The 27824-nt window shown below is 39.1% G+C and overlaps 1 protein-coding gene across 9 annotated transcripts in view; it reads right to left on the reverse strand.

Moving 5' to 3' along the window:
• Window positions 1–518: 518 nt before the first annotated feature.
• The window catches only part of LOC143020671 (embryonic polarity protein dorsal-like), a 75431-nt gene continuing 48125 nt past the window's right edge, over window positions 519–27824 (reverse strand). For 6 of the 9 annotated variants that reach the window (XM_076177264.1, XM_076177253.1, XM_076177241.1 and 3 more), the window contains exons 7-9: window positions 24193–24291; window positions 22798–22931; window positions 20104–22581 (exon numbers count right to left, since the gene is read on the reverse strand). In XM_076177264.1, coding sequence (XP_076033379.1) covers window positions 21325–22581; window positions 22798–22931; window positions 24193–24291 — 1490 coding nt within the window. In that variant the 3' untranslated portion in view covers window positions 20104–21324. Of the gene's footprint in view, window positions 2554–2654; window positions 2989–3142; window positions 3198–19169; window positions 19290–19744; window positions 19841–20103; window positions 22582–22797; window positions 22932–24192; window positions 24292–27824 lie in introns of those variants that run through there. The other 3 variants (XR_012965914.1, XM_076177291.1, XM_076177306.1) reach the window with 3 other exon arrangements.

Here is a 27824-nt window from a genome sequence, read left to right on the forward strand (position 1 = left end):
CTGCAAACAACAGCTGGCTCACCTCCCACTTTTCTCCATTTTCTTTAACCATATACATATATATATAAAAACACCACACAGTGGCATGCTTACACTCAGGCAGCATTAAAAACAATACCAACACTGAATAGGCCTGGGTACAGATTCAAACTGCCCCAGATGCAACCACCACACAAGAGGACACAGGACACTTCATTCTACTCTGCCCCACACTAACAATCCCTAAACAAGAACATAATGCATCCTCTCTGAGTGATTTATGGTCCTGTCCAGAGGATGTTGCCAGTTACCCGAAGGCTGCAACTCTTCTGCAAGAGAGACCAAGGTCAATGGATTGATCTTCAGCTTTTAGCTAATTTTGGAGTTGTTCTTAGGAATATTGTATTATGCTCAGGTGACAATATTCTGTTCTGTGCTTTATCTATGGCCTTTTGGGTGGGTGGTCAGCAGACTTTTTGTATATTTTTCTCATTGTGCCACATTTATTGAAAACCCAAAGGTTTAAATAAAAGTACAGCTTAGTTCTCATTTTTTAAAAAGGGAAATACTAGTATATTCATAACTAGTTACCATACTTTTTACATAGTCATAATTCCATAATAATGATTTTCCTACTAGATAAAGCTTGACATATTTCATTCTCATACAAAGTCATTATTAATACATGATAGCAGTGCAAGGCATTAGTGAATTGCAACAATCAATTTGGATACAGAAGAAAAGAAAAGAAAACAAAGGAAAAAAGAGAGGAGAGAGGAAAAAAATCAGACTTGCACAATGCTCAGTATTGACTGTGAGACAAAATATTTACATAATTTCAGCTCTTATCTTATAACTTTCTATACTTTAGAGAGCTCTCCTGTAATATATATATATATATGTATAAAAATCACTTGCCTATGAGCAAGTCTGAAACTACTTGAGTAAGAAAATTCAGAAGGAAAACCATTTACAAAAATATCTTGTTATCTATATTTTGAAATACATAACTGTATAAAACTATGCAATATCTGCTAAACTTGTGCAACATCTTTAAAATTCTTATAAATACATTTCTCTGGATCAACAACTAAAATCTGAAATTTGTGACAAATAATTAATCTGGCTATCCTCGTTTCCAATGCACAAGCAGACACTGCACCACTAATTAGCACTTGGCAACACACTTTAGAATATTAAATGAACTTGAAACAGTCAATCAGAAGAAAGAAAGGTATGGGGGAAGAGAAGAAAGGTGAAGAAAAAAATTGTGAAAAATTGAAGTTAAGAAAATTATTGACAATTTCCTATGCTCAATGAAGGGGCTTACCCAACACAAATGTTCCCAACAAAGTTTTAGGAAATGCTATCACACACATTTTACACTTACCTAACTATCAGGTCCAAAGCTTGTGTCAAATACAATGAATATTTGGACATGAGTGAATCTGCAGGTACAACCAATTATTTCAATGTAATAATAATCATAATGACCTGCATTCTGAGGGGATTGCACTAGAAATAAACTACACGTGATCTACACTGCTGAAGCTACTTCCGTCCACATAAAAGTGGACAAGCTTTTGATGCAAAGCACCACACAGGCAACTGGGTGAATTCTCACTGATGCAGTTAGTACTAAATTTGGTAAAATATACCATACAATATATACTCTGTTCATTAAGTATTTCTGATGCCAATGTGAATGCACATATTTCATTAAAGTTCCTAGTAAGATCCATGGCAATTAATAAACCTAAATGCTTAGCTGGGTAAGCATAAGGATTTCCATGAAGACACTTTAATATAATCTAAAACTCTTTCACAAAAAAACAATAATAATAAAAAAATAAAAAAATAAAAATAAAATAAAATAACTACCATCTAGGGCAAATGTCTTTGGAGTGTAGAATGTGGAAGAGTCCATTTAGACACCATCCTCATTTTCCTGTCATCACCTTCCAACACCTGAATGCTAACTAAAATACAGTTTCAATTCTTGTCACCATTACTTACACCTATGGCTTGCCATCAAAAGATAAAATCGGATGCAACCTTTCATACCTTTACAACTAAATCAAAACCTGTCTTTTTTTTTTAGGCTTTCATATATTTGCACTAAAAACTTGTTAAGTCGTGCCTATTTACACAGTAGTAAAGAAACAAGTTTATGTATTCAGTGCTGGTTCAAAAATTGTAATTCACTGGTGAGCTTGTTCAAGCTGTCTGTGCTTACAGGAACAGAGCCCACCTTGGTGTCCACATGAGGAGGGATGTTGTGAATGTAAGCCACACCACCAGTACCTCCGTTGATTTTCAGGTCCAGTTTATTGGTGGGCGGGGTGTCAATTATGTTCAAATTTGATGAAAGATTCTCTGAGAGGTGTGCATCCACGATGGATGTATTGAAATCGCTCTCACTGGGCAGAAACGATTGAAGCTCACCAGAATCGAGTTGATTTATGTCCAATTCTATGCTGTGGTGTTCAATGCACTTTTGGGAATCCAAGTCCAGGAGCTGGGAGATGGCAGGACCCTGGGGACCTGCACTGCTGCCCTGATAAGGTCCTCCACCTCCATACATAAAGAGCCAGTTCAGTAGTTATCATGGACACTCATTTCAAAAACTCCCATTTCACTATTTTGTCATGCACTAATGAAATCACAAATTGGTGTAGTGTGTAACAGCTACTCCAAAGTTGAGACAGTCTACCAACTCACCAGCAGGAGCCTGGGGGTACTGGGATGACATGTGGGGAGCCATTACAATGGGATACTGCTGAAGTGGCTGCTGCTGATGCGGAGATGGGACTCTGGGAACGCCTTGGGGATAGTATGGACCAGGTGCTCCAAGACTGGGACCCTGGACTGGAACATTTCCAGTGAACACCCGACCAGTATGATACACTGGATGTTGTTGTGGGGAGATTGGTTGCTTAATTATTGCACCTCCTGCAGGTGACGGAGTTTGCCCTCTTCCAGGACTCACTGGCGACCCAAGAAGGGGGTCTGAAATATGAAACAGTGCATCAACGTGTTGGAAGAAACACTTCAAATCTAATAACCCTGTATTCTAATAATCTTTAAGAATACGGAACACTATGACAAAACACTGAGTATTCCGAGCATATAAAGAGCTAAAGAAGATTTATTTTACTCTTACCCTGTAGCCTCTGTTTCTTGCTGGAAATTTGTGGCTCCAGGCTTGCCTACACAGCCTACAGAAGAAATGCTGTAAGGCTAGGCTGTGTATAAGAATGTTTATGTTTGGTGTGATGTGAACATCTAGTGTTTATGGTAGCTGAAGCCACTCCAACATCCAGGGATCCAATGTGATCAAAGAAAATAGAGGCATGTTTAACATTTCACCCCACTTGACTTCTTTGCTTCCAACTGTAAACAAAATCTTGAAAAGCTATCCCTATTTGTCTTCCTCACCTAATTTCCTCACTCATGATTTTGTCCATTAACTATGAACAAATGCTCCTCTCCTTATTTCTTATACATCTCTTCCTGCACATGGACAATTATTCCCTATCCTTAACCTTCCCTAGACACCAGTGACCTTCCGCTATTCCCCCCAGGGAACATACTCTCAGAGATCTGTGTGCCACAACTATGTACTTGATAAAGCTTTAACAAGTGAAATGGAATAATACATGCTCTGTCCTCACATGGTGTTTCTTTCTTATAGACTTATCAACAGCTATCAATTGCATACACTACTAAACAAGTCATACATCCTTACCAAAGCAAACTGTATGGGAATGAAGAAATTTGAAGCCATGGAATGGAATTTCTAAGAGACAAGTGAAAACGAGTAGAAATGAGAAATCTTTCTGAAACGTAACAATTCCAGTGTGGGAACTATATGCCAAGAATGAGTGTATGAAAATATCAAACAAAGGAGTTTTATCAGGTGTGAGGCAAAGAAGAAAAGACATGGGAAAGGTGGAGAGAAAAAAACGGACTGCTATGATGAAATATTTTTAAATGAACCAGATATGAATACATACATACATATACCAAGGCTTTTTCCCCCTTACAAGGGAGGTAGCCAAAAAGGAAAAGGCATAAAATCATTCCCACCCATTCCATCCCTGAATGTACTCCACATCCCTCCACCCTCCCTCTTATCTTAGCACCTCCTGGATGACGGGTCATCCCTGCACCTTGTCCACTGCCCTGGGTATGAATACACAACAATTATAAGAAAGAAACTTTTTAGAAAGGTGTCATTGATAACTATGAAGATGAATCTAAATCATTCTATAAATGTACTAATGGCAAACCAAGACACAGTGAAAGAATCTCCAAACTAAAAATAGATGAGATAATATATGATGAAGCATGAAAGTAAGCTGAAATATTAAAAAAAAAAAAAAAAAAAAAAAAAAAAAAAAAAAAAAAAATTAGTAAAGGTTTACACTTTGTAGTGACCAAGGAAAGGAAAAGGAACAAATGAAGTGTTATACAATATAAAAATAGAAGTGCAGGAAACACACAGAAACCAAAGATCAATTAGCAGATAAGAACCATGAACTGACTGCATGTTCATTAGATGACTGAAGTGTCCCAACACTGGAAAAGAAGCATCCAAATTCATAATGGAGGAAACAGGGAGGATCCCTTGTCCTAAAGATTAATGTCACTGGCCAGCATGACAGCCAAACTGTATGAAATAATTGTGAAAGACATTGTATTTGGAGATAACCAATTGTTTAAGAAAAGGAAGAACCTGTGTGTTAAATCTGTTTTTATTCAAGTAGCTGATGTGCTTCAAAAGAAGACTAGATGGATCTGTATTTAGATTAGAGAAAGCTTTTGATAAGGAATGTCACAAAATATTAATGTGGAAATTGGAATAAACATGATTCACATGGACCCTCTTGAAATTTATGTAATTTCCTAAAAGGTAGTATCTTTTCTTCTGTATAGTGGAACTATACATGCACTTATCCAGTCCAATGGCACACTTCCCTCTCTTAGGCATACATTAATCAATCTCACTAGCCAATCCAAAACTGCTCCTCCCTTTGTGAGCCACTCTATGTGACACCTATCTAATCCAGGTGCCTTGCCAATTTTCATCACTTTAAATACTCTGAATCTCACCTATAGTGTTATAATTTTACTAGCATTTCCCACTGTCACATTCAAACCTTCCTTAACCCCCTCCACATTTAACAAATCCATGAATACTCTCACATTTTCATTACCAACTTCACTTCCAATAGCATTGGTGTGCACCCTTTATCTTTTTCTTCTCTGACTTGCCCCTACCACACACACTTTTCACTTCTTTTCTATTTTTTTTCTTTATTCTCCAAACACCTATCCCACTTCACATCACCTCTCCTCTTTGCCTCCCTCACCTTGCATTTTACTTCTTTCTCATCTCTCATATACTTCCCTAGTTCTACTTTACAACCAAACCTCATAAAACTTGCTTCTTTTCTTGTACTACAGCCTTCATCTCTTCATCCCACCAATTGCTGCCTCTGCCTCTGCTCCCTCCTATCATCCTCATCCCACATACCATCTTTGCTAACATTCATGTATGATTCCAATTTAGGTTGTATCCCTTTACTCCAATTATTATACCTATATTTAAATTCATTTATAGTTTCAGCTTGGGCTATATTTTCTAGGCTATTCCAAGAGTTTGAGCATTTGTAAGGAAAACTATTTCTTCATGCACATTAGAAATTTTGTTGTTTTTCTTCATATTTATTCTCATGACCTTGTGAAGCCCTCATATCCCTAATCAAAAGATCTTCTGTCAATGCAGTCCACCCTTTTAATGACCTGGACATTATTATGAAGCCAACTCTTTCTCTTTGATCCATAAAAATTGGCGGATCTGAATGTAAATAACAGGAACAAAATTCTATACCAGAACCCTAAATAACATGCACCCTTCACACTGCATTTCAAGCACTGTCAACAGGATGGGAGAAGGAGGAGAACAAGAAGAAGAAAGCACCACAGTATAAACCAAAACCTACCACCCAAACCCTCCAAATAGAAACATAATTCACACCCAGATAACTAAACAAGCCCTTCAAGCAAGACCAAACTCAATACTCCAACAACAACCCCATAAGTCCCTCAAAGAAAACCCTCCCAAACCATACATGAACTACACTAGCATGCCTGTGTACAGGACACCATCCATCATTAAGACAGTACCAACAGAGAATAAGCCCAGCTACAGATTCAAACTGCTCCAGATGCAGCCACAATAGAGAAGACACATAACATTTCATACTATTCCCCATGCTAACAATCCCCAAAGAAAAACACAATATCTCTTCTCTAAGTGACTTATGGTTCCTACCATAGGCTTGCCAGTTTCCTGGAGGCCACAGGTCTTCTTCAAGAGATTGGCATGTCTAATACCAATCTCTCTCCTTGTGTGACTTATCTGCAAGGTTGGGAGCAATTTGGTTGCTGCCTTTTGTATTCTCTCGATCTTGATTACATCTTTCACTCTGTATGGGACCATACCACTAATGCATATCCAGTTTTGGATAGATTAGGGATTTATGAGGTGCTATATCATCTCTTCAACATTCTTGCTGATGTGCTTATCAAATGACAAGCAGTTTTTTATCAATGCACACAGATCTCCACTTCTCCCTTTGTGTTGGATTCAAAGGGACCAATGATGGGTACCTACATGTAGTGGTCCTACAAGATCGACAGCAAAGCTGCCCATTTTCAAAACTTGTCAATCTCCCCTCACCTCCAGCAGGAGGTGCAGCCTTCAGGGGCTGACACTCACTGTCTTGACTTAAGCTATACTTCTTGCACTTTTTCACATATGGAGAGCTACTGGTGACTGCTCTTCTCTTGCTGCAACTTGGAGACGGTGACATAAAATCAGTCCCACACTGATATAATGCAGACAATTTTTCAATTTTTCTTCCCAGAGATCTGTAGGAGGTTCCGAGGACTGTTGCCAACCTCTATGGGGCTGCATGTTTTCATACATACATATACCAAAGGCTTTTTTCCCCCTTACAAGGGAAGTAACCAAAAAACAAAGGCATAAAAACCACTCCCATCCATTCTATCCCTATCACATTCCACCCCTTTCCTCCCTCTTATCTTGGCACCTCCTGGATGACAGGTCATCCCTACATCTTGTCCACTGCCCTGGGTCAGAAGCAGTGTTGCAAGACACAGCACATCCACAGCAAGGCCACTTCATCAAATCAGCAACCCCCCTCTCTGTCCCCTCATGTAGAAAAGGAGAGGACGGGGAGAAATCCCTTCGGGCTGCGTCAAATTTTTCTCACACATACTCCCTCTCCCCCCCACCCTCCACCCATTCCACCTCATGGATCACAACATCATCCATACACAACCATTCTCCATTCACCCCTGTCTTCTGCTCTCTCTCGTCCTTCCTCAACAGATATTCCCCTCTTCCCCAAAGCCCCTTTTATCCCATCCATCCATCTCATCCTAGGTCACCCCCTCATGTTCACTCCTACAGCTGCCTTCCACACCTCTTTTACAAGTCTTTCTTCACTCATTCTTTCCATGTGTCCAAACCATCCCAATACTCTTTCATCCACCCTATCTCCCAGCTCCCTTTCCATCCCCGTTCTCCTCCTCACCTCCTCATTTCTCATTCTATCTAGCCTAGTAACCCTTATCATACTTCTCACCTCATCTCAAACACATTCAAACTCCTCTCTTCCTCTCTTATGTTCCATGTTTCTGCCCCATACAGTGCTGTCGGCACAATCACTCCTTCATATAACCTCCTCTTAGCATCCATTCCCAAATGTCTATTTCTCATTACACTTTTTAATCCACCAAGGCATTTACTCGCTTCTCTCAATCTACATTCTACCTCCACATGCACTTCTCCCTTTCCTGCCACGTTTGCACCCAACTATATGAAATTATCCACTTCCTCCAGTCTCTCTCCCTTAATACTCACTTCCAGTCTGCTGCCACTTTCACCCCTTGTACATCTCATCACCTTACTTTTACTCACATTTATCTTCAACTTCCTTCTTTCACACTTTCCCAAACTCTGCCACTAACTTCCTCAATCCCTCCTCTGATCCTGCCACGAGTGCAGTGTCGTCCACATGTTTTCCACTTCATAAAACAACTGATTTAATTCCTATTTCCAAAAATTTGCAATTTTTAGAACTGAAATTTATTTTGCATTCTTGGTGCTTCAGTGATTATAATGTTTAGATCTTTTTTGCAACAGGTGACAATCCTTATCTTTCACTCTTCTCATGATCTTTGCATCATCTGCAAAACAGTTAACATAGCTTGTATTTTTCATAGATAAAAAACATTATAGGTGCTAGCACCAAACCTTGAGGTACTCCACTAGTCAATGCTTCCCTCACATGTTATCCTTTATTACTGTCCTCCTGTACCTGCTCATCAAGAAAAATTTTAATCCATTCAAATACTTTTCCTCTTAGTCCTCCAATGTGCTTCAGTTTCCACAGAAGTAAACTGTAAGGTCATCAAAGGCGTCTAAATCAAAGTACACATAGTCCACCAACCCCTTTCTTGCTTGACATCAATCACTCTCAAGACTATCTATATACCAAGGGCTTCTTCCCCTCATATGGGAGGTAGCCAGACAAAGCACACACCTATTCCCACCCATTCCACTCCCATTGTTTCCCTCTCATCTTAGGTCCTCATGGATGAAGATTCATTCCTGTCTCCTGCTCACTTCCCAGGCCAGAAGCAATGCAGCAAGGCACAGTACATTCACAGCAGGGCCACTTCACTTACACGGCAACCCTCCCCCCTTGTCCCCTCATGCAGAAAATAGAGATGATGTGGAGAAATCCCTTTGGGCTGTGTCAAAATATCCCCCATACATAACCATTTTCCATTCACCCCACCTGCTCAAAGCCTCTTCCATCCATTCATCTTGTCCTCAGTTGTTCTCTCAAGTTCACTCCCTCCACCTCTGCTTTCCACACCTCTTTTGCTAATCTTTCATTATAAAAATATGCCCAAACCATCACTTTCATGTAAATACTTAATAGGTTTGACATAGCACCTTCCAGATCTAAAGGTAAACTGATCGATTGTCAAAATGTATTTCTTCAAGATATTTAACTCGCTGATCTTCCACAATCCTTTTAGACAATTTCCCTACTGTGTGGGTCAATGATACCAGCCTGTAAGTCTCCCTTAAGAAGCTAAGATGGGAGGGACAACATATGGATTTTTGGATGGGTGAAGTGTAGGTATATGCTTTGACTTGACTTCTTCCTGTAAAAGGGAAAAAACCTTTTGGTATGTATGATACTTTGAGAGTAAGAGAGATTACCATAAAAAAATTTAGAGTACACTCTAATGGTCAAAAGACTAAGTAATAGATTTATTAGAACAGTTGTGAAAGGTGAAAAGTAGGACTAGGGAGGAGTAACTATTTTGGTATTGGCACCAGTTCTTAGTGTATATCAATATGATGAATGGAATAGATAGCCACAGAAACTTATTCAAATGATGCTAAGATTCTGAAGAGGGATGTTAACTGCTACAGGAAGACCTAGATAAGGTTTAAGAATTGAGCCAGGAGTGGAAGGTGAAATTCAATACAAAAAAATGTAAAGCTTGGGACTGAAAAACCAATGGCAGATGAATTAATAGCAAAGGTGAAGAAGAAAAAGGATTTTGAGATCATAAACAGGGATGATCTGTTGCCAGAAAGTTGATACGAGTTAATAACAGGAAAGACACAAGTTGCTGAGGATTTTTTTTTTTTTTTAGTATATAGATGAGGATATGAAAAAAAGGGAAAAAAAAGGGAAAAAAAAAAAAAAAATTGATTGATTTAAGGCCTTAATATGTAGCAGTGGCATGGTCACCACACCTACAGAAAGACATAAGCAAAAACAAGAGACAATATAACAGATAGCAACCAAGATGATCCAAAACCATACAAGATGACAAGTCAGGTAAACCATATGAGGAAAGAACAAAAAAGTTTTCACATTAGAATATTGAAAAGAAAGGAAGGAAAAAAAGTGAGGTTTGATGAGCAATTGCAAGAAGGCTGTAGTAAAGGATAAGATGTCAGGATAGAAAGCATTGGCCAGTGGACTCGTACAGAGGTTAGAATGTTGCTACTTGCAATGGAAGTAGACGTGATGGCGGATTGAATCCAGGTGACAGAGAGTTGGATCAAGGGCATGGTTAATTAAATCCCACACTACAAAGTCCTCTACAAGGGGCACCACCCTAGCCTCCTAATAGAGGTAGTTTGCAACATTAAATTGAATCAGTCATCTATGTTAATGACATGATGAAAGGTACAACAAACCATGCTAACCTCTTTGCAGATGATGCAAAGACCATGAAAAGAGTGAAAAGCAAGGACTGTCACCTGTTAGTATGTGATGGAAGATCAGTAAGAGATTATAGTAAAATCTTGAAAATATAAGACTGATTAACTCAATATCTGTGCAATAGGGTTTCATTGATCATACCTGAGGTGTGGAATTTTTCAGAGACAAAATCTCAAAAGAAAGTTGTATTGTTATAAAATGAAAGTTTGCATGGAAAATTATGGGAAAACCAAACATCAGTTAATCATCTGCCTTAGTTCAGGCATGGTGGTGTAGCAAAATTGTGCATTTTATCACTAGGAAGTAGCAGGTGGTGAGCAGTGGTCATTCATGGGAACTTTTCTATTACATTCTTTTTTATACTTTTCCACATTTTGTTCCACACCACTGCTGTTTGAATTGTCCACTGTTCCCTTCCTTTTCATAGGAATAATTTTTGTGTAAGTTATCTTACATCTTTACACCATAAAAAGTTGTGCAGAGGTGACTGACATGCTCCTTCCATGATATTTGTGGAGAATTGAGGGATGTGTGGATGGGTAGGTCTAGTGTGTGGACTTGTTCACCCTGTGATGTCAAACTTCATTTCAAGACATATGGGAGTGAAATAAAGCCTTCACATCATGATGTATGTTGCAGTTTACAGGTTAAAGGATATCGGGAAGTATAGCTTTCCACATACATGCATGGATTTGTATTTATTTATCTAGTTGTATCTTACGGGAAGGGGAGCAATGCCTGTGGTGTCCTGTCTTTGTATTTCGCAGTGTTTAGTTTGCTCTTAAATTTGTGTAGTTTTTGTACACACTATTGCTTTATCCAGTTTGTGCCAGACATCCATCACTGTGTGGATTTTTTTTTTTCCGGGGGGGGGGGGTCTTTTATAACTATTCTTTTTGAATTTCTTATCATGTCCCCTTGTGTTTCTCTTAACCCAATTTAGGTGAAAACACAATCCATGCCAATCACATAAAAGAATAAATCAAGGAGACAGGACCCCATGAATACAGTTGTTTACTACTAGGTAAACACAAACATACAAAGTCAAAGCTTTTATATACCCCACTCCACATCAGAACCCATCCACTGTCCTTTACATTTCAGTACCTTGTGGATCATCCTTGTCTCCATTGCATTACTCGGGTTAAAGGCAAAGCAGTAGGTCAAGGGGTCTCTACAGAAAGACCTAAAAGTTAAGGTGGCCCACTTCTTCACATGGTGACCCCATTCTACATCCACTTAAAAAATTTAGGATTAGACAAAAACAGCACTTCCTGCCACAGCTTTCCTTCACCCATTCACTCTTAGCTTTTGCACTCTGCCTTCCTTACTCAACACATTCCTGTTGCACCCAATACCCCATCCATTCTTGATCTATCTTGCAAATTCATCCCATGCACCTCTGCTTTCTACACTCTTTTTGCTAGTCTATCCTTACTCTTTCTACATGCCAAAACCATCTTGGCCCTCCCACTCTCTGCCTCACCTCCATAGGTCTTGCTCTATCCATCCTTATAACATGTACCGTACTCCTTCAGGCACTTCCTTTATGCCTCCTTTAACCATTTCAGTATGATTCAAATTCTTGAGCGTAGCATCAGCTGCCATATGTGCAATTTATCATACTACTCGCATTATAAAATATAAAGTCAATGCTGTATTACTTGTTCTCTTTTACTCTGAGTAATAATACATACATTTACCAAAGGATATTTCCCCCTTATGAGGGAGGGAGCCAAAAAACAAAGGCATAAAATCCACTCCCACCTATTCCATCCCCACATACTCCACTTCCACTCAGCCCCCTCCCCCATCTCATCTTGGCTCCTCCTGGATGAGGGGTCATACCTGCATCTCGTCCACTGCCCTGGGTCAGTAATAATAAACACAGAAAACATGATCAAACCAGTTCAAAGAATCTGGGGGTAACTCATGTACAACTACAAAAAAATATATAACAAAGATGCCAATGCCGGCATCCTTGTGTACCCACTCGCGCCTCATGACACCTATGTAGGTGCCCTTATACCAAAGTGGTTAAATTCCCCTTCAAACAAAATTCTTAACTGGTTATAGCACTGTAGACATCATAGTGTAAAGAGAAACAATAATCTGCACTGGACTGGCCAACTAACATTTCTATGCTGTATTTCTTTTACATACATATACCAAAGGTTCTTTCCCTCTTGCAAGGGAGGTAGCCATTCCATCCCCACATACTCCACTCCCATTCACCCCCTTCCATCACTCTTATCTTGGCTCCTCCTGGATGACAGGTCATCCCTGCATCTTGCACACTGTCCTAGGTCAGAAGCAGTGTCGCAAGACACAGGACATCCACAGCAAGGCCACTTCATTAAATCGGCAATGCCCCCTCACTGTCCCCTCATGCAGAAATGGGAGATGGGAAGAAATCCCTTCGGGATGTGTCAATTTATTTTTCACACATACTCCCTCACCCCCCATCCCCCACCCACTTCCCCTCATGACCACAGAATCATCCATACACAACCATTTTCCATTCACCCCTATCTTCTGTCCTCTCCTATCCTTCCTAAACAGACATTACCCTCTTTCCCAAAGCCCCTTTTACTCCATCCATTCATCTCATCCTTGGTCACCCCTAAGGTTCACTCTTTCTACATCTGCCTTCCACACCTCTTTTACTAATCTTTCTTCACTCATTCTTTCCATGTGTCCAAACCATCCAAATACTCTTTCATTAACCCTATCTCCTAACTCCCTCTCCACCCCCATTCTCCTCCTTACTTCCTTGTTTCTCACTCCATCCAGCCTAGTAACCCCTACCATACTTCTCAGGCACCTCATCACAAACACATTCAAACTATTCCTCTCTTATGTTTCATGCCCCAGCCTCCCAAAGCACTGTATTTCTTTTAATTTGTTTAAAAATAAAGATAAAAAATGTACATATATAAAAGAAATAAAAAAAAATATATATATATACACACATATATACTTCATTAAAGTGAATGGCAAGCTTGTTATGACAGAGCTTCTTGTTGTATTTTTCTCTCTTAGAGTAATCTTGCCTTCTGTAGGCAGTAACCTTAATAAATCTCTGTATGTCATGCTGTGGAATAACATACATACATACATACATATACCAAGGCTTTTTCCCCCTTCCAAGGGAGGTAGCCAAAAAGAGAAAGGCATAAAAACACTCCCACCCATTTCATCCCTAAATACACTCCACACCCCTCCCACCCTTCCTCTCATCTGAGCACCTCCTGGATGACGGGTCATCCCTGCACCCTTCCCACCGCCCTGGGTCAGAAGCAGTGTCGCAAGACACAGTACATCCACAGCAAGGCCGCTTCATTTAATCGGCGACCCCCCCTCTCCGTCCCCCTTTGCATATAAGGCGAGGACGGGGAGAAATCCCTTCGGGCTGCGTCAAAATTTACTCGCACATACTACCCCACCCCCACCCCCCTGCCCATTCCTCCTCATGCAGTCACAACATCATCCATATACAACCATTCTCCACTCACCTCTGTCTTCCGTCCTCTCCCTTCCTTCCTCAACAGACATTCCCCTCTTCCCCAAAGCCCCCTTCACCCCATCCATCCACCTCATCCTAGGACATCCCCTCATGTTCACTCCCTCCACATCTGCCTTCCATACCTCTTTTACTAGTCTTTCTTCACTCATTCTTTCCATGTGTCCAAACCATCCTAATATCATAATTTAAAAAAAAGCCAGAATGTATTTTCACACCTCTTGGTGCTTCCTCAGTGGTAGGTAAGAATCTAAGGGCTGGGCTGGTGTGTGTGGATTATATATGGTACAGGTTGTGGGATTTTGTCTAGTTGTCAATGTGGGATTTTGTCTGGTCATCAATGTGGGATTTTTAATCATCATAGCGAAGTCCATCAAGCAGTTGAGAAGAGAAGACCTAACACAGAATACAGAGATTATGGATTACAACAAAGACCCATGACGATTACCCATATTAGAAGCTTTGTATATTGAGGATCTATCCCCGGGAATGAATACCCAACTCGAGGACTTAAAAATCCTAGCAAGTGTGAGAAGATCATTCCCGAGTGAAAACGAGACAAAGAACACAGATACATTATGCCACCCTCCAACCTACAGGATGACACGGAGCTCTGGCGACGCCAACCAGACAAAATCCCACATCGATGACCAGACAAAATCTTTGACAAAATCCCATAACCTGTACCATATATACTGTAATCCACACACACACCAACCCAGTCCTTAGATTCTTAGTTGTCTAACCGTTTCTTAAAAGAACTGGTAGTTTCAGTGCTTACTACATGGTCACTAAGTCTATTCCATTTGTCGACCACCCTATTAGTAAACCAATTCTTGCCTATTTCCTTCTTATATCTAAATTTGTCCAGTTTAAAACCATTACTGCGAGTCCTACCCTGTTGTCTTAATATGATGACCTTGTTTGCATCACCCTTGTTAAAGCCTTTGATCCCCTTGAACACCTCTATTTGATCACCCTGCACTCTGTGTCTTTCCAGAGAGTATAAGTTAAGGTGCCTAAGCCTCTCTTTGTTAGGCAAATTTCTGAGTCCATGTATCATTTTAGTCATTCTTCTCTGTACTGATTCTAGTGAATAGATGTCCATTCTGTAGGATGGTCATGGTCCATGACATGGAATAATGACCATATTATTAATAGTTATTTCATATACTTGTTATCATAGCCATAGCCGAGGATGTAATAGGCATACCATAACCTAACATCTTAAAATTCATACCATAACAATGTGTATTATTTGTGAACAACACCCTCTATGACTACTACTAGTAGTACCTCCGACATGTCATTTGTAAACAAACACAACTAAGTATCAGAAAATATTTCTACATGTTCTGTGTTAAGGCACAGCTGTTGCATTATCAATGATCTTAAAGCTGCTCATTTCTGGAAGAAAATAGGCTAAAAAACACTAATATCACATTAAAGTATATATAGGTGCCTTTAGATTTTCACTTGGAAAACTAATTTGCCACAGCTAATAGCCAAATTTGCGTTTAAATCAGATTTTTTTTTTTACTAAGAACTGGGCATACACTTGCAGAACAGCAAGACAATTTGAAAATCCTGCTCATATGCTGAATGCTTTGACGGACTGCAAAAGATGGCGATGTAAACAATCTGTGATGGTGGCGTTGCCCATGGATTTGTGTGTACCTAATTATACTTGCCTCGGACTTCCCACCTCAAACAACTAAAAACATCATGTCTGTGAGCTTGTGATCTCCTGAAACTACTATCTTACACAAGATAATGTAATTTCCTGAAACTACTATCTTACACAAGATAAGGATCAGTTTGATGAACATAATTTATACCAGGCCCTCATACACTGGAAACTTGACTCAGGATGTTAAGCCATCTCTGCTACACCCACAACTGCTACAATATATACACCCTTTTGGCCTATGGCTCTGTCCAAGTACCTTTCATTGTCTATCATTATACTTAGGGCCTCTTCTCCCTAATAATGGAGGTTGCCAGCCAAGGCATGCATCCACCCCTTTCATAGTCTATCTATATACCAAGAGTTCCCCCCCCCTCTTATAAGGGAGGTAGCCATATCAAAAGGCACATACCTACTCCCACACATTCCACTCCTATCCACCACCATTTCCTCTCATTTTAGCTCCTCATGGATGAAGGGTCATCCCTGTATCCTGCCCACTGCCCTAGGTCAGAAGCAATGCTGCAAGAAATAGTACATTCAGAGCAATGCAGCTTCACTTCATCAGCAACCCCCCCCCTTTCTGTCCCCTCATTCAGAAAATAAAGATGGGGGGAAATCCCTTTGGGTTGCATTTCAACATATTCACACACATTCAGCACTCCCTACTTCCTTGCCTCAAAGTATCCTTTCATAATCTACCTATATACCAAGGGCCCCCCCTCACCCCCTTACAGAGGATTAGCCAAGTCAAAAGGCATGTGCCCACTCCCATCCATCACCCTTTCCTCTCTCTCATCTTAGCTTCTCATGGATGATGGGTCATCCCTGTATCCTGCCTGCTGGCCTGGATCAAAAGTAATGCTGCAAGATATCATTAAAACCTCAATTACCTATCAAGAATTCAACACACATCCATATAATGACCATATATGTGGCAAAAGAATGGCAGACCTGCCAAGTGCACTGGAAATTGCCAACAAAATCTTTCCCACAACGCCAATTGAGTTCCCTGGCTACTTTCTCCACTGTATCCCTACTTCACTCTAGTCATCTTAAAATATCAAATGTCAACTGAAGCCATCTAACAAGAATCTCTCTTCCATCTTTCTAATCATTTAACAAAAACAACATATACACCGATGGACCCCACTTGAGCTATGGAGTGGGTTATGCAGAAGTGTCCCCAAATGAATAAAAATCTGATTATCTCCCTCCTCTCCATCGCTGAACTCTTTCTTGTCCTCACTGCTTTATCCATAACTCTCCCTGCAACCTATATAATAATATCAGATTCACAGTGCCTTATAATTAATCTCCAACCAATAGTCCACAAAATCCATTCATGGATCATTCAAATCTCTACCCACTTCAAATATGTGTATCCTTTGGGGGGATGCCATCACATGTACACATTCCTGGCAATGAAGCCGACATGATGGCTTACAAAGCGGCATCTACCCCTTTCAATGCCTTCCCTCTAGTACTAATAACAGTCTATCACCCAATCCTTAGATCAGCAATGATAAATGAATAGCCAAGATGCTGGGAACAACACTACAAATTTCCAAAAACAATCAAACCCCACAAACATCCATGGCCATCCTTATATCAACATATTTAACATTCTGAGACAGCACTGGTATGACTAAGAACAGGACACTCCCACCTCATACAGGGCATTTTCATGACAGAAAATGACCCTCGCAATTGCCAATGTAAACCTCCCCTCAAAATATCACATATCCAAGCTATGTTTCAATAAGTGGTGAGAAAATTTCAGGAGAGATGTTTATTTTCAGAAGGTTACAAAACTTTGTCTCCTTCAAAATAATGGCCTCTTGCATCTACACATTTCTGCAGATGTCTCTCCCAATTCTATAAGATCTCAAAGTCATTCTTCAGAAGTCCCTTTGGGTAACTTCTGATGCCTCTTTCAGCTCCTGTGTTGACTGGAATCTGACCCCTGATACTGTCTTTCATGTGTGGGAACAGGAAGTCACAAGGGGCCAGGTCAGGGCTGTAGGGTGGGTGTTGTAATACTTTCATTCACCTGTTGGCCATCCATGTGGTCACTAGTGTTGACCTGTGGCATGGGGCATTGTCCTGGTGGAACCACCACTCGCCACTGCACCAATGCTGCAGCCTCTTCCTTCTCATCTTCTTCCTGAACTTGAACCTTTGCAGAACTTTAAGGTAATACTCCTTATTGACACTTTGACCCTCAGGAACCCATTCAATGTGAATGAGCCCCTTGAAGTCAAAGAAAGAAATGACCATAGCCTCCTCTTGTGACCTGCTCAACTTTGCCTTCTTGGGCCTGGGGAGGATGACGTGTGCTTCCACTGGGCACTCTGATGTTTGTTCTCAGGGTTGCAGGTGAACATCCAAACTCTTGTTGCAAGTCACTACCTTATTCAGGAAATCTGAATCAGCTGCTATCATATCGAGAATGTCAGTGCAACATTTCATACGAAACTTCCTCTGGTCGTCGGAGAGATCTTTGGCACAAATTTGGCACAGACTTTGTGGAGTTTCAGATCTTCAGTCAGAAATGTATCCACTGTGCCAATACTAATACCAGGAGCTTCAGATATCATCCTCACAGTTATCTAATGGTCTTGCATCACTAACCTTCACACTTCCTCAATGTTTTCTTCCTTACATGCACTGTTTGGTGCTCCAAATCTGGGTTTATCCTCAACCTGTTCATTTCCTCCACAAAAACTTTTACACCACCTATAGAAACTCATCAGTTCATCCCCACAGGCCTCCTCTAACATTCCATAAGCTTCTTGTTTCCTTTTCTTAAGTTTAACACAAAATCTGATGGCATAATGTTGCTCCGTTTCCCTACATCTTGTCACATTGCACTCAAACCTAAAAACATACACAGGTGCAAATTAGTAATTTTATAGACATGTATTTGTAATTCACAATGAAGTAGCTTTTTGAGTGAATGCTTCTCCTGAAATTTTCTCATTACTTAGTCCACATACCTCATACTACTAAAAGTGTTGGTATACTAGTCCATAACAACAATGATAACAATTTCGTTCCCCCAGATATTCAGTAGTTTCCTTTACTCTATAATTTACCTTCATCTCCACTCACCCATTCACTGCCACATATGACCCTACACTTAAAACTCTTCTCTTTGCTAACATATGTCCTCAACATTCTCCTTTCACACTCCCCTCCAAACACGATCATCAGGTGTTTCAGTCTCCCAGAATATGTCATAAGCAGTCATCCACAAACAACTGGTTTACCTCCCACTTCACTCCACTCTCTTACCAATTTCATATCTCTGCCTAGCATTTATCATATTTACCTCCCTTACCACACCATCCATATACATGCTGAACAACCATGATGACATCATACAACCCTGACATTGTCTCATCTTTCCTCTCTCCATTCCTGATCTTCACACATGCCCTATCACACACAATTTTTTTTTCTACTGCCCTCAAGACTTCCTTCTACTCCATATGTCTACAACACACTCCACAATGTTCTTCTATTGACTATCATAGATATTCTCCAAGTATATGAAATCCCAAGACACTTCTACCCAAAGTCTAATAATTATCTCCACATTCCAATTAATTATTTCCCCACTTACCTGGTGGTTCTATCTTGATCTTGTCTGACAGTCGTGATGACCTTGATGCAACTCTGATGGGTCTTGGCACAGCATCTGTGCTTGGTGATGCTCCTGCCAAACTGCCCTCAGCTCCATATACTGAATGGACAGTTGGTTAGTAATCATTTCTTTAAACTCTCACCTCTAAACTTTCCATAACTTACATTCACACAAAGGGTAAAGCATATTATTCTTAAACTCCTTGGTTAGACCATGGCAATTAAAAGTAAATAATATGCCCTTTAAACCATTAATACATCCACATGCATGGAGTACAGGTGAACTAACGGGTCAAATTCTAAAACATATTTACCTGAACTCTCCCTTTTAGTTCTAAAGAAGAAAAAATAAATTTATGCTACAAAGATGATATGCATAAAAACAAGTTTAAATGGAAATACTACAGCTACCAATAATCACAACTGATACTAATATTGGCAATCAGTGAACTTAAAAAAAAATCAGACTTCACAGTGGGGAGAGTGACTGTACATAAAACAAGTCTCTATGGTGAAACAAGGTACATGAAAAGGGAAAAAGAAATAAATACTCACATTGATTTCTCATATTCTCTGCAAGGAATCTTCCAATCTTGTCAGTGTTGGCCAAATTACCATGTTTAGCCATTTTGTGTTTAAGGTACTGAGGATCTAGAAAGACGGAACAAACAAAACTTGAAAAAAGAAGCATGCACTAACAACCAACAAAAGGTTCCAATAAAAATGCAAAAATGTGTGCATTTGAAAAATAATGCCATGCAAAGCCTATATCCATCACAAAATAAATTCACACTAAGAAATAAATGTTACTAAAACAAGGGAGGCATGCAAAATGCTACATAAAAATTAAGAAAGAAAACTGGGGTAAAATGTTCTCATGCTCATTCCAAAGGAAAGAATGAGCCACCAAAAAATAGAATCTCAATCTTTATTGTATGGCAATCTTGGACATATCTTATTCACAGGTGAACATTTCCATCTGAAGCTTATAATCGCTATTCTACCGACTAGACATCAGAATACTCCCATTCCCCTTTCCTCCCACATCCAATGACCTGGAATACCATAGCCTATACAAATGTGCATATTCCTGCATAAATTCCCACAAATTTCAAAGCATCACTGCTGGTTGAAGAGTTGATTTTATGTAAGTGCACAATACCACACCAAAATACTAATGATGGTTACATCTGCCATAACATTAACACATTATCAACTTATTGTATCAAATGAAATAAAAATTCATACAAATAGTATCACCTGTCATTCATGTAACTTGTACCTAATACATTGTAAGAAGTGATGTAGACTACAATGCAGTAATACTTTTTATCAAGTAGTGCACAAACATGAAATAGACTTGTATAAAAATCTTAATACTGCAAAGAAATTCTTTGCCACTACTTGTTTGCATGTAAATGGATAAACAGACACCTGATTCTGTGTTCCATGGATTGACTAGCATCACTGTGTAACCAGAAAAGGAATTGGTTAGAATAGTGCAATATAAATAACCAGTTTTCAGATTATCTTACTATAACATACCTTTCCCATAGCCTAAACCTTTTAAACCTTTATAGATTAAAAACAGGAATTGAAAATAAATAAAAACCAAGCCCGGCTTGGAGAATCTTTTAAAACAGATTTTCAGGCTTGTGCAGTGACACTGTAAGTCCAGTGTCTTCCATTAAGTATGCATGGTATAAACACATGTAATGGTTTCAAGTGCAATTTTCATTTTTGATTTACAAAATAAATCTACCTATATATCCTTAGAGATAACCAATGAGGTACAAGATGAACTAGGAAAACATGTACATCCCCTGTGTTAAAGCTACAGCCATTAGGTTGTCAACTCATGTTCATTTGTAGTACAAGAACAGAACATTTGTTTTTATTTGCAATCTTTACAAATGCATTGTAAACAAAGGACATGACTAGAAAACTTAGCACCAGAATTGTGAGACACCAAATGGAATGACTTAACCTACCATATAAGCAATCACAAAAAGAAGAAGAAGAAGAAAAAAAAAAAGACTAGGTTGTATCACTGAGCTGCTTCTAATCTCATACAGTATTTACACACATATAGTTCAATAACCTGAACTGGTTTGTCAAAAGAAGTTTTCCTTTCACTACACAAACAAGTCCAGGACAGTCTTGGGCAACTCATCATGAGTCTTTTCTTGAACTACACTCAAAGGTTCATCTTCAGGTACATCCCAAAGATTATCTAAGTCTTCAATTCCTACACCAGAATCTCCTTGGCCATACAAAGTTTCCCACTCAGTTTTAGACTTTGCTACTATTTTTGAGTCCTTCTGGCTCTGTCCTCCTTCTTGGCTGCTACTTTGGGAGCCTTTACTGGATAAGAATCCTCTTTCCAGAAGCAGGGACCTCTTGTTTGGATGGATAGGTTTACCTGACGGGCTACCATAAATAGAAAAATCCTCTTCCTTTGCAGTACTGGCCTGACTGTGCTTCTTCGGAGGTAAAGCAGGTGCTCCCTCCCCAGCCTTAGATGATGTGTTGGAGGCCATTGATGCTGACTTGGCCTGGCCCATCACAAACTCTAAATTGGAATAACATGAGGCATAGGATGCATCGCCAAAAATGGCATCAGTTGCCTGACTGCTGTTTGTGCTGTCTGGAACCATGTCAACATCCTCATATACAGTAAAGCCTTCACCAACAGCAGACAAAAGATCATTGATACTTCCCTGACTGAGCACTTCATCAAGCATATCTGCATCTGAGTATACACTTGCATCATCTGACCAGAAGGGGGATGACTTTGGGTGGAGCAGCTTGCTTGCAAACAAATTTGGAGACATGGCTCCTCCCCCTCCTGCCTTTTTTCTTTCTAGTGTTGCTGTCAGCCTTTGTTTTATATCATCAACACTTTGGTCAGATGAGCTGGACACACTGAAGGATGAAGGTTGACTTACAGTGGATTTACTTGCTGAGGCCGGAGAGACACTACTAGTAGGTGCTGTAGAAATGTTAACATGTGACATAGTCTGGGGCACCTGCGATTTGGATGTGGCGGATGAAACTGGAGGAGGTGCAAAAGGATGAGGAAGTTTGAGTTCCTGAGGTGTGAGTGGTTTTACATCATCCAAACAAGTGTCTGGGAAGAGTACTGACAACTGTTTGCTTGGGGACTTCTGAGATGGATCCTTGCGCTTGAGCATGTCTTCCTCTACTACATTAGACACAGGGGAGTCCACTCCCAGAATACGCTGGAATAATCCATAATTATTTTTCAGCCGTTTAAAGGACCTGAAGGGCCTACCTGAATCGAGGGGCAGGTACTCAAATGGGCGAGGTTCGCTTGTGCTTTTATCCGATGGTCTTAATAACTGAATGTACACTTTCACTGGATTTTCAATCTGTCAAACATAACCTTTAATCAGCAATGTGAAGTTAAAATCTAAAATATTCTACACCTCAGAAGAATGTAGTATCTTACACAACAGCCTCAAACTATTATCCTGCATCAAAACCCTGCATTGCAATATTCAAGTACTATTCAAGCATACCTTAGTCAAGTGTCAATTTGAATATTTACAAATATCTAAATCATATAATCAGTTTCAGATACTTACTTCAAGAGACTTATACCTAGGAGTTTTAAATGAGATAGCAACTTGCTTATGGACATCTGATGCCTGGAAATCTCCCAAGGATTCCCATGCTATCATTCCATCCTTTACTTCATAGAATTTGACTTGGATGTCCTCTGAAAAAGAATAAGATACATATGATCAAATGTCACAGTGAGGAGCAAGAGATGGGTTGATAAACTGAACTGTCCTTTACTACACTGTTCAGGCCAAATGCAATCCAGCGAGACTACTTCACTGCAGGGCCTGATGGATTGAAGTAGCCTTTCTCTCAGCTTGGAGATGGCAGATAGTAGTGATATTGATCAGTAAGATGCTAGTAGATTTTTGGGGTTAATTTTAATGTGGTTGTTATATGGGCTCTTTTCCAAGTGGTTGGAATTTTATTGTAAATCCAAGAGCAGTTGAAAATATCAGCCAAAGAGCAAGGTGCCTCAAGCTTTTCTCTTTCATTATTACCCCTTACACATCTTTGTTGAAGAAGTGGGAGGAAGGGGTTTAACATCTGTACAGTTTGATTTTTTATATAATTTATTTCCCTATTTTCTATAGCAGTGATTTTGAAATTGTTTTGGAGAAGTGCTTGTTTATGAGCCTGTATTGCTATTTCAATGACAATATTCTTCCTTGGATTGATCAAATTGTTTCACGGGTGGGGAGTGGATTCAGTTTGGAGTTTTTGATGGTATATAGTTCTCCACATTTGCTTGTTCTTTTCCAATTTATTGCATTTGTATGTTTAATTAACTTCCTTTCTTCTTAATGTCAATAAGTTTTGTTTATTTTTTATTATTTCTTGATATATTTTTCTTGCTTTTTAGTTTATTTCTCTTTTCTTTGAGGGTGGCTACCTCCTATGTGTAGCTTGAGTTATATTTTCTTTTTTGTAGCTAATTTGGAATGTATCTCTTGCAGGCTTTCTGCATGTTTATTCTATCTCTTCCACATTTATAAAGTGACTGGCCAGGCGGCAACAGTCCATATTCAAATCGTTCTAATAATTTTTGGTACCTGATGACGGGATTTGTAGAAACACAACAAAATTCTGAGCAGCCATCAAAGAATAAAAACTTGAAAATTTAGCACTTTTGAGTCTCTCAAGAATCACTTTTCATTTTAACTCTTGGCTAAAACTGGCACTTATCTTTTAACTGTACTTTGAAAATTCTTACTGATGCAACTGCTGATCCCTGTCTAAACCAAACTTCTAAGACAACGCTTTTCCACTCTCTATTCACATACATACACATGTCAGATTCACATCATTTTGGCACTTACTAACCTCGCTTTCACTCCACTACAAAACACCACAACTTCTTTTAATGCACTTGTGGGAGTTAAAGGAGTTAGTCAGCAAAACCAAAACTCCAAACTTACCTTTGGTTACTTTGTCACAGAGAAGAATGATTTCTTTTCCTCCAGCAGCACTGCTTGAACAATCACTCAGCTTACAAATTACGAGATCTGAGGTGGCTTCTGCAAGTTAGAGAAAAAGTCTTAATTGAGAGCTATGAATAAGAAAGTCAACACAATTATTTCACACACACACTTCAGCCACGGTTGAAGCAGGACGAGCCGGAACGAACGCTCTGAACTGCTAGTTACCAAATCACGAATGAACGAATTTGAAAGCAGGCCTGGTTGTTTACAAAGATACAGTGAAGGGAAAATAACTTGTCATGACCAAAATGTAAACATCTTTGTATTTCCATTTTATTCTATTTTGTTCTATTTTTCTTATATATGTAAGAAAAAAAAAAAAAAAAAAAAAAAAGGGGGGGGGGGGGAAGAAACTCCAAAAGACAATGATCCAGCAAAAAGATGCTTGGAAGAAAGCAGAGTAGAGACTCCACTTGGTGTCATTCGAAAGAAGATGTGTCTTTCTCAAACAGCAAAGGTTTGAAAGAGGGTTTTTTTCAGGGTTTGAAGGGGAAGGAAATATTATGCATAGAGGGTTAGAAATGGATAGAGAGCCCAGGTATAGAAATATAATGAGAAATAGAGAAATTAATGACATTTTGGATGAATTAATAGAGCTCAAAAGTGAGTATAAAGTAATGTACAAAGAACTAGCTATGCCAAGGAAAGCCAATGAGGAGAATAATAGGGAGATAGATGACTTAAAAAAGGAATTAAATAAATCAAAGGGAGAAAATGAACATTGAAAAGTGAAGATATAAATAGGAATGAGCCATTAAAAAAGGAGACAAAAGATCAAATGCAAAGATCAAAATGGAAGATCAAATGGAAGAAAAAATCAAAGAAAATGACTTACAGGAAATAAAGAAATGGTGGAATGTTGAACAGGAATGTCAAAAAGTATCCTTTAAAGAAATAATGGAGCAACAGGTCAAGGAAAATACCAAGGAAACGGTGATCCAAGTAATTAAAGAGAAAGGCAACTTAGGGACATAGTGGATACAAAAAGATGCACTGTAATCTATGGCATTAAAGAGAAGCATGATGTACCTAGATATCAGAGGGAAAAGGAGAAAGAGATCACTAAGGAAATTCTGAAAGAATTACAAGCGGAAGGGCAAGGTTTGGATATGGAAATCAAGACCTATAGAATGGGCAGATACTCTAAAGAAAAACAATACAGGCCACTGAAAGTAAAGCTTGGATCACAAAACAACTGCAGAGGAAGTACCATCCGGAACAACAAAATTAGCAAATAGTGAACAATACAAAACTATATGGATAAAAAAAGAAATTAGTGAAGAAAAAGAAAAAGAACTTAAAAACAAAGCGAATGAAAAAAAAACGAAAAAAGAACTGAAACTGAAAAGAACAATTCTTTTTGGAGAGTGGTGGACCTGAGGCTGAGAAAATGGCATATAAGGACAAAGGAAACAAAGACAGAAAAAGATGAAGAAAAAGGAAATTAAAAATAGCTTATACCAATATAGATGGAATAACTTCAGGAATGAATTAATTAAATGATTATCTGGCCTTAGAAAAACCAGACATAATGGGAATAGTGGAAACTAAATTAAAGTGTACTCTACCACCCAACACTGTGGGACAAGGTTTATACAACTGCTGGACAAAGAATAGAAAGATATAAGAGAAGATATAAATAGGAATGAAGCATTAAAAAAGGAGATAAAAGATCAAATGCAGGCAGTGACTGAAAAGGTGGAAGAAAAAATCAAAGAAAATGACTTACAGGAAATAAAGGAACAGTGGAAAGTAGAACAGGAATGTCAAAAAGTATCCTTTAAAGAAATAGTAGAGCAACAGGTCAAGGAGAATGCCAAGGAAATGGTGATCCAAGTGATTAAAGAGAAAGGCAACTTAGGGACAGTGGATTTAAAAAAAAAAAAAAAAAAATGTATTGTAATCTATGACATTAAAGAGAAGCATGATGTTCCTAGATATGAGGGAAAAGGAGGAGAAAGAGATCGCTAAGGAAATTCTGAAAGAATTACAAGCGGAAGAACAGGGAAATAGGAGGAGACTTAAAGAATGGTAGATACTCTAAAGAAAAACAATACAGGCCACTGAAAGTAAAGCTTAGATCACAAACAATTGCAGAGGAAGTACTATCCAGAACAATGAAATTAGGAAATAGTGAGCAATACAAAAATATATGGATAAAAAAAGAAATGAGGGAAGAAGATAAAGAACTTAGAAAAAAAAAAATGAAAAGAATTATTCTTTTTGGAGAGTAGTGGACTGGTAGACCTGAGGCTGAGAAAATGGTATATAAGGACAAAGGAAACAAAGACAGAAAAATATGAGAAAGGAAATTAAAAACAACTTATACCAATATAGATGGAGTAACTTCAGGAATGAATTAATTAAATGATTATCTGGCCTTAGAAAAACCAGACAATGGAAAGAGTGGAAACTAAATTTAAGTGTACTCTACCACCCAACACCGTGGGACAAGGTTTATACAATTGTTGGATGAAAAATAGAAAGGATAAACAGGGTGGTGGAGTATTAATTTTGACTAATAAAGCTTTAAATGTAACAAAAATAACTGAAGGAAAAAATAATGTAGAATCAATTATGATACAGGCTGAAAGCAAATATATGAAGAGTAGAAAATTTGTAGTGGTGTATGTGCCCCCAAAAACAGTCCAGGACAGAAACTCATTCCAAAATATTAGAAGATACAAAATACGAATTAACTAATATACTGAAGGACAGAAGAAATATAGTAATTATGGGCGACTTTAATTCAAAAGAAATATGTTGGGAGGAAATGACACTGAAGGATGGAGAGGAACTCTGGGGCAAAGTCCTGCTGGATATGACCATTGAATACACCATGACTCTGTGGATTAGGGAAAATATCAGATACAGAGGTATGCAGAACCATCAAGGCTGGATTTAATACTTATGACAGAGCCTGAAATTGTTGACAAAATTTATTACAAAATTCCGATAGGAAAGAGTGACCATGTGCTACTAGAATTTGAGCTGAAAGAGCAAATGGATCAAAGTAGAAATGAAAAACATGGAATAGGAAGACTAATGTACAAGAAAACAAATTTCGAGAAACTCAAAAAATTCTTTCGCAATGTGAACTGGGAAAAATTCCTAAATGAAGAAACATGCATGAAAGGGAAATGGAATATACATACATACATATACCAAGGCTTTTTCCCCCTCACCAGGGAGGTAGCCAAAAAGGGAAAGGCATAAAATCATTTCCACCCATTCCATCCCTGAATACACTCCAAACCCCTCCACCCTCCCTCTTATCTGAGCACCTCCTGGATGACGGGTCATCCCTGCACCTTGTCCACTGCCCTGAGTCAGAAGCAGTGTCGCAAGACACAGCACATCCACAGGAAGGCCGCTTCATTAAATCGGCGACCCCCCCTCTCCGTCCCCCCCATTGCATGAAAGGAGAGGACGGGGAGAAATCCCTTCGGGCTGTATCAAATTTTGCTCACACATACTACCTCACCCCCACCACCCCACACCCATTCCACCTCATGCAATGGAATACAGATGCTCCACTACTTACGTTCATTCGTTTTACGTTTTTTAAT

Source organism: Oratosquilla oratoria, chromosome 3 (assembly GCF_046742065.1).
Source record: "Oratosquilla oratoria isolate Oo_2021 chromosome 3, ASM4674206v1, whole genome shotgun sequence".
In the NCBI taxonomy this organism is placed as follows: Eukaryota; Metazoa; Arthropoda; class Malacostraca; order Stomatopoda; family Squillidae; genus Oratosquilla; species Oratosquilla oratoria.